General features: G+C 40.0%; 1 protein-coding gene across 1 annotated transcript; it reads left to right on the top strand.

Moving 5' to 3' along the window:
- Positions 1–4,600: 4,600 nt before the first annotated feature.
- On the top strand, positions 4,601–8,672 carry LOC138670012 (gap junction beta-5 protein-like). The gene is made up of 2 exons (XM_069756973.1): positions 4,601–4,758; positions 5,765–8,672. Exon 2 carries the CDS (start codon positions 5,974–5,976, stop codon positions 6,760–6,762), a length of 789 nt encoding a protein of 262 aa, XP_069613074.1. The 5' UTR covers positions 4,601–4,758; positions 5,765–5,973; the 3' UTR covers positions 6,763–8,672.
- Positions 8,673–8,683: the final 11 nt, after the last annotated feature.

Here is an 8,683-nt window from a genome sequence, read left to right as displayed (position 1 = left end):
ATCCTGTTGTAAACATTTCTTTTGTTGCACCAAATGATGTCATTTGGAAGCAGAAGTTGTACTTCCTGATGTTGTCCAAGAAAAGCTTTGATATTGTACTGGTACCTGTCATCAGAGACTTAGGGGATCTGGTTGTGACAGGAGAGGTGGAAGTTTTATCATGCCATTTGCACAGCATAAACCTGGTGGTTCATCTTTCCATTTCAGGGCACTGCAGTACATGCAGACCATATCCATTTTTCCTATCTGAACTTTACGATTATCCTGATAGTTTATGTCTGACTGGTAACAAAAGGCTGCATGTTTCAAATCTCCAACCATTTCCTGTGACCTGGTGGAAGAAATAGCAATTCTCTTAGTGGCAAGTCGGCCATCTCTCTGCTGAGATGACTCATTGGCCCTTGAGGAAACAGCTCTTCTTCTCTTATCTGCAAGCCTCACGTCCCTCTCCTCAGAAAGTTCATTGGCTCTTGAGGAAGCAGTTCTTGTTCTCTTGTCTGCAAGCCTTGCTTCCCTCTCCTCAGAAAGTTCATTGGCCCTTGAGGAAGCAGCTCTTGTTTTCATGTCTGCAAGCCTCACTTCCCTCTCCTCAGAAAGTTCATTGGCTCTTGAGGAAGCAGCTCTTGTTTTCATGTCTGCAAGCCTCGCTTCCCTCTCCTCAGAAAGTTCATTGGCTCTTGAGGAAGCAGCTCTTGTTTTCATGTCTGCAAGCCTCGCTTCCCTCTCCTCAGAATGTTCATTGGCCCTTGAGGAAGCAGCTGCTGTTCTCATGTGTGTCAGCCTTGTTTCTCGGTCTTCACATTTTTCATTGGCCCATAACGCAGCTTTTCTTTTTGCTTCAGCTGTCATGGAATTCCTTTTCTTATGAGGCATTATTGTGGTAAAAGTAGTCTGTAACTGGCAGTTTCTATATCCTCTCACATAGAGGTAATGTGACTGACATCAGCCTTTCCACCAACACACCCTAACTGACATGCTATTACCTCACACAAGCTTTGTTATACTGAGAATGTCCTTTGTTGCCTATATTAACCAATCAGAGCTCAGATTAATTAACTGTAGCAAAATAGAAGCTGAGCTGTGATTGGTTGCTATTGGTTGCCTGATAAATCCCCAGCCAACAGGAAGCCCTTCCCCTGGCAGTATATATTAGCTCACATATACACATAATAGACAGGTCATGTGACTGACAGTTGCCGTATTTCCTATGTGGTACATTTGTTGCTCTTGTAGTTTGTCTGCTTATTAATCCGATTTTTATTTTTGAAGGATAATACCAGACTTGTGTGTGTTTTAGGGCGAGTTTCATATGTCAAGTTGTGTGTGTTGAATTGCGTGTGGCGACATGCATGTAGCGACTTTTGTGAGATGAGTTTTGTGTGGCGACATGCGTGTGGCAACTTTTTGTGTGTCAAGTTGCATATGACAGGTTAGTGTAGCAAGTTGTGTGCAGCAAGTTTTGCACATGGCGAGTTTTGCATGTGGTTAGTTTTATGTGTGGTGCGTTTTGAGTATGTGCAAGTATTGTGTGAGGCAACTTTTGCATGTGTTGCAACTTTTGTGCATGTGGCAATTTTTCCACGTGTGAAAGTTTTGTGTGTGGCGAGTTTTCTATGAGGTGAGTTTTGCACATGTGGTAAGTTTTGCGTGAGCCTAGTTTTGCATGTGGAGAATTGTGCACGTGGCGAGTTTTGAGCGGCGACTTTTGTGTTTTGACTTTTATTTGGCGAGGTTTGTGTATGTGTGCTGAAATGTGTGCTGAGGGTGGTATTTGTGTTCAAGCACGTGGTAGTGTGTGGAGCATTTTATGTGTGTGTTCATATCCCCGTGTGTGGTGAGTATCCCATGTCGGGGCCCCACCTTAGCAACTGTACGGTATATACTTTTTGACGCCATCGCTCTCATTCTTTAGGTTCCCCTTGTTCACATCTGCCAGCTGTCAATTTGCCTCCAACACTTTTCCTTTCACTTTTTTCCCATTATGTAGATAGGGGCAAAATTGTTTGGTGAATTGGAATGCACGGGGTTAAAATTTCACCTCACAACATAGCCTATGACGCTCTCGGGGTCCACACGTGTGACTGTGCAACATTTTGTGGCTGTATCTGTGACGGTGAAGATGCCAATCCCGGACATACACACACATACATACATACACACACACATTCAGCTTTATATATTAGATATATATTTATAAATATATATATTGCACAGAAAGATAGATAGAAGAAAAGCCGGTAATAAATTTGCCGGCTTCTGTAAAATCACTACAGGAGCCGACAGGATAGAAGAGATGGATTTCATACAGTAAATTCAAGTAGAATAGGTATATAGATGTCAGTGACAAATACAATTAGTACAGTGTGTGTGCAAATTACTGGACATGTATTTAATTTATAAAAGACTATTTTGGGGAAAAAAATGGTGTGGGCTCCAGCGCAATTTTCACAACCAGCAGAGGGAAAGCCAACAACTGGGGGCAGATATTTATAGCCTGGGAAGGGGATAATACCCATGATGCTTCCCAGGCTATTAATATCAGCTCACAGCTGTATACTTAGCCTTTACTGGCTATTAAAATAGGGGAGCCCCAAAAAATGATGTGGGGTCCCCCTAGAATTAATAACCATCAAAGGCTATGCAGACAGCTGAAGGCTGATATTAATAGCCTAGGAATGGACCGTGAATATCAGCACTCAGCAGCCCCAGAAAAGGTGCATCTCTAAGATGCGTGGGACAAAACGACAGACAAGTATGGGTATAATGTTGATTTATTATTTTACTTTTATTGCATGAGATCAAGGGCGTCAGCAAATTAGGTGTGGCAGTAAGTATGGTTTAATTTAGAACATTAAAGGGAATCTGTCACCTCATTTTTTGGCTACAAGCTGCGGCCACCGCCTTCAGGGGCTTATCTACAGCATTCTGTAATGCTTCTGTAATGCTGTAGATAAGCCCGAGATGTAACCTGAAAGATAAGAAAAACAAGTTAGATTATACTCACCCAGGGACGGTCCCGTCCGATGGGCATCACAGTCCGGGTCCAGCGCCTCCCATCTTCATGCGATGACTCCTCTTCCTTGCTTCCTGTTGCAGCTCCTGTGCAGGCGTAATTTATCTGACCTGTTGAGGGCACAGCAAAGTACTGCAGTGCGCAGGCGCTGGGCTTCTCAGACCTTTCCTGGGGCCTGTGCACTGCAGTACATTGCTCTGCTCTCAACAGAGCAGATAAAGTACGCCTGAACAGGAGCCGTGGCAGGAAGCAAGGAAGAGAACATCATCGCATGAAGATGGGAGGCGCGGGACAAGGACCGCGATGCCCATCGGACTGGACCGCACTAGGACCACCAATGAGTGAGTATAATCTAACTTATTTTTCTTATCTTTCAGGTTACATCAGGGGCTTTTCTACAGCATTACAGAATGCTGTAGATAACCCCCTAGTGGCGGTAGCCGCAGCTTAGAGCCGAAAAATGAGGTGACAGATTCCCTTTAAAGGAGTCTGTGTCTTTATTTCAATTAAAGGATTTTTTACTGAGTGTCTGTGTTTTCTTAACAATTTTACTATGGGATTAGTAATGGGGGTGTCTTATTGAAGCCTCTCTATTACTAACCTCTGGGCTTGATGTCACAAAGGTGACATCAACCCCAACAACTATTATCCCACTTGCCCCCACTACAGGGCAAGTGGGAAAAGCGAGGCTAAGTGCCCAAATCGGCGCTTCTTAGAGATGTGCCTTTTCTGGGGCGGCTGAGTGCTGATGTTTTTAGCCAACCTTTGTTGGTTTTTAATTTTAGGGGGACCCCACATCATTTTGGGAGGGGTTCCTTTATTTTAATAGCCAGTAAAGGCTAAGTATACAGCTGTGAGCTGATAATAGCCTGGGAAGCTCCATGGGTATTACCCCCTGGTTTACTTTTAACCATTATAACTTCCCAACAACAACAAAAATTGGTTCCAAACTGCTGATATAGACATGTGAGAAATGTTATTTAATAACTATTTTGTGTGAAATATCTCTGTGATTTAAGGTCATAAAAATTTAAATTTGGAAAATTGTGAAATTTTTCTAACTTTTGCCAATTATCCATTTTTTTTCACAAATAAATGCAAGTCAGACCAAATAAATTTTACCACTATCATGAAGTACAATATGTCATTAGAACATTCTCATAATCACCGGGATCCATCGAAGCGTTCCAGAGTTATTACCTCATAAATTGAAAGTGGGTCAGAATTGTAAAAATTGGCCCAGTCATTAACGTGCAAACCACCCTCGGGGGTAAAGGGGTTTAAAAAAGGATTTCAATTGTGCATTTGTCCATTTTCAGAATCGTTTGCAGAAATAGGACCATATTATTTTCGGTATTCAGTTAATAGATACTCAACATAAAATGATTATGTGAATCAAAACTTTATATCACGTAACTGTTTTACTCTTTTAAAGAATGTTTCTGTAAATCCTCAAGGAAACTTTGCAACCTGTAATTAAAGGGTTAAAACATTCTCTGCTGTTTCTTAAAGGATTACAGAACACTCCTCTGTCTGCCTTCTTCCCACAGATTGGCTGTAAAACTGAAAGATCCGGTTTCTTTCAGTGCTTGTTTGATTTAGAAAAAAAAGACACTCCCCAGTACTTTGAGACTCCGCTTTAGAAATGAAGAAAGTCTAAAAAACGCTCTTTTATATTTAAATATAATATGGCAACGCGATACTGTGCGTCTACTCCCAAGGGAACATTGTAGTCCACTGTTCAGGTAAGTGTTTAATTCATTATTTCTTGGTTAAACTACATATGATTCTCAGGGTAGAAGGTTTAAGAAATGTACTTTCAATGATGTTTCGGAAATATACTTGGAAAGGAGAATGTATTGAGTCACAGCGAGGACTGAATATTGGGCACTAAATGGACTACGGTAAATGAGTTTGCCATTCCAGTGCCTGTAATGCTTATCAGAAAACCAGTATTTCCGAGTGGGTGAATTATAATTACTTATTGCTTTGTTAATATGATCATGCAGTAATTACATTTATATATGGAGATTAATTTTGCCCAATTACTGGCCACTCATCTGTAAACTTTGTGTAGTATGCTTTTTAAGTATACTATTATTTATAATATAAATACGCCATAAAGTCTGATTTTCTTGTTATCTCTGAGAAGGCAGAGAGACTGCATTATGAGTCGATGTGATGCCAATCTACAGGCAGATATGAGAAGACCCGGTTATCTGAGCATTTAAATTCCTAACTGGTCATCAGTTTCAATCTTTTCCAATCATGACCTCTGAAATCAGAGAATGATGAATAAAATCAAATGGAAGAAGCTTGGAATTAACCACTTATATCTGACTGCCTGGCAAGCCACTAAAAGAGAAAAGTATTCAATTGGCTACAAGTATTAATACCAATGTCCTTTTTTTGGGATGCCTAATCTTTAGCTTCTAGTAACTAAGATTTTATCATTTTTATAATTAGGACCAATTTTTTATGTTGTGTTTGTAAAATGAATGTTTTCAAAATAGGAAATCATGTCATTGTCATTTTTAATTGAATATTGGGACGCCCTTTTATGAAAAATCTGTACTTGTAAAACTTTTCATTTGGCAAGTAATGGGTTAAAGGGTCACCAGATACCACAGCACACCTTCAGAGGTCTGGTGGAGTTCACAGGTCCGAGTTCTTTTTGTGCCTGAGTGGGATCTACACGGTATTAGACAGGTGATCGGTGAATACATTATATATGTTTCTTTTTCATTACAGATAATGAACACAGCAGTGATACAATATTTTGTTGATTCAAAAATCTCTTTTTGTTAGACTATCAAGTTCCAAACACTCCAGAATGGTTTATATGTGGTCAAAAAATGTATGTTCACGTGCAATATACACCTAAGGGTGTAATGATATTGAAGAAGCAACAATTTTGAACCCAAAGACGACAGCAGCCGGATCCTATTCTCAGATAAACCATGAACTGGGGAATTTTCCAAGGACTTCTCAGTGGAGCAAGTCATTTCTCTACTGCATTTGGACGTATTTGGATGTCAGTGGTCTTTGTTTTCAGACTTCTGGTATATGTGGTGGCTGCCGAAAGAGTGTGGGCTGATGAGCAAGGTGAATTTGACTGTAATACAAAACAGCCAGGTTGCACTAATGTTTGTTACGATTACTACTTCCCAGTATCCCACATCAGGCTTTGGGCCCTCCAGCTAATTTTGGTTACTTGCCCTTCTCTTCTTGTCATCATGCATGTGGCATACAGGGAAGATCGAGAAAGAAAACATAGGCAAAGACAAGGAGAGGATAGTGGAAGACTATATATGAACACAGGTAAAAAGAGGGGAGGTTTATGGTGGACCTACCTTTTCAGCCTTATAATAAAGGCTGCAGTGGATTCAATTTTCCTCTACATCTTTCACCAGATCTACAAGGACTATTACCTTCCTGCTATTGTTAAATGTACATTGCCCCCATGTCCAAATATTGTGGACTGTTTCATATCAAGACCCACAGAAAAAAACATTTTCACCTTGTTTATGGTTGTAACTTCTATAATTTGCATTCTGCTCAACCTAATAGAGATAGGATACTTGGTCGGTAAAAGATGTCGCGAGCTTCTGGCACAGCAAAATCAGTCTCATAATGTTATTGCATATCTCGAAAAACAAGAAATGTTTCAGGTCAACAACAAACTAAACGAAAAGATAGACATGTTGCCAAGCATTCATATAACACCATCTGGAACGAAAGTAAAATGAGGGAATGAATGTCACCATACAGCCGATGTATCGACTGAATGACTGAACCCATTAACCAGAATAAAGTATATAAAGTGGTGATCAAATAATTTCAAAATTTCACAGCAAAGGGGTTAACACTCTAAAGAGAACCTGTCACGTCATCAGAGTGTCTGATCTAAAGTGCAGATCAAATTGATATCAATTTTTTTGAAAATTATTACACTTTGTATTTTTTTCTCCACTTTCTATGAAAAAGGTGTCTAGTGACTGGTCCTATTTAGTGACTGACAGTCTTAACTCAATGAAAATGCATAGGTAGGTGTCAATCACAAATTAGGACTACCCACTGGACTCATAAGTATAAATGGGGAGGACTTTTTAAAAAATTCAAGGTGTACTCCAATCGTTTTCCACAAAATTCTAGATCAATCTGCTTAGCTTCCCTTGCTTTATGCCCACAGTTAGAACTTGATGTACAGGTACATGAGGCTGCATGTACAGGCCATGACTAATATGCTTTATATTTCACCATGGAAAAATGAACAAAACAGCTCTTTTATGTCATGTTCAAGGACATTCCTGTTCTATCTTGCCTAGACTTTATGTTGCACACGCATCACAGTGTGCTCACGGGAAACATCATGGAGAGGCAAATGGCCTAACTGGGAGAATTGCCAAACTGTGATATTTTATAACATTCCTTGAATTTAATCTCATCATCTATTTAGAGTCTAAAGGTTGCACTCATAAACTTAAAGGGTACATCATTCCACAAAGGTCTCTGAACTTTTGAAACAAAAAAGTGGAACATGCATCATACAATTAAGTTTGGGGGTAGGTATTATGTTTTAGGTCAATTAAGATATATCTATTGGGGTAGTAATTACGGATAAACATAAGAATCATCTTCTAACACAACATAGACAGAAGCTTTCAGGTAATTAACCTTTTCATGCCATGGACATTTTCTGTTTTTGCTTTTTTTTTTCATTTTTGTTTTTTGCTCCCCTTCTTCCAAGAGTGATAACTTTTTTTATTTTTCCGTCAATATGGCCTGACTGGCGCTTGCGATCATATGACAAGCCAGAATGACTGGTTAACAGCTGCAGGTCGAGCTCTGATAAAACCATGGCTGTGAAAGGCAAATGACAGCTGATTAAATCAGGTGTCATGTGCGTGGAAAGAAGCGGGCTCAGCATTGGAGGTCGCATTAAATTAAGGGACACGACATATGATGTACATATATACATCATATGTCGTGAACTGGTTAAAAGGAACGTGTAATTTCCATATCGGTCAATAGTCCATTATTCTCCCCTAATAAAAAATTCCGAGTAGCATTGAGTTACTTGCTTTATCTGTTCACACAGTTCAATCTAATTGTTATACTTATTTCTTCCATACTATTATGTGTAGAGATGAGCAAACATCATTGGAACCCTCCTTTTTTGGCAAGCTATAGAGCTTACCGAAGAAGCTGCAGAGGGAAGCTGGATACATGGAGCGCTCCCGATAATCAGCTGTTGGCGCCGCAGCTGCATGTGTCGCGGCTGTGTGACAGTCACAGCACATGTATGGAGAGCCTGTGTGTTCTGACTGTCACACAGCCGCGACACATGCAGCTGTGGCTTGGAACAGCTGATTATCAGGAGTGCTCCAGGTATCCGGGTTCTTCGGTAACCATAATAGCTTGCCGAATAAGGAGGGAGCCGATGATGTTTGCTCATCTCTAATTATGTGTTAATGGTAACTGGATATTTTTTCCTCTGCTAAGTAATAATTTCATTGCTTGCTTTATATCACCATGATACCACATGGATCAGGATTGTAATCTATACTTGGTTCCCATGTTGGCACACTTGTTACGGTGTTTACCTTTTTTTTTTACAATTTATATTTATTATATTAAAATGGGATTATATTAAAAAGGGATATGCAT

The sequence above is a fragment of the Ranitomeya imitator genome, chromosome 3 (assembly GCF_032444005.1).
Source record: "Ranitomeya imitator isolate aRanImi1 chromosome 3, aRanImi1.pri, whole genome shotgun sequence".
In the NCBI taxonomy this organism is placed as follows: Eukaryota; Metazoa; Chordata; class Amphibia; order Anura; family Dendrobatidae; genus Ranitomeya; species Ranitomeya imitator.
The sequence above is the reverse complement of the archived record's forward strand: the minus strand, read 5'-3'. Positions and strand labels throughout refer to the sequence as shown.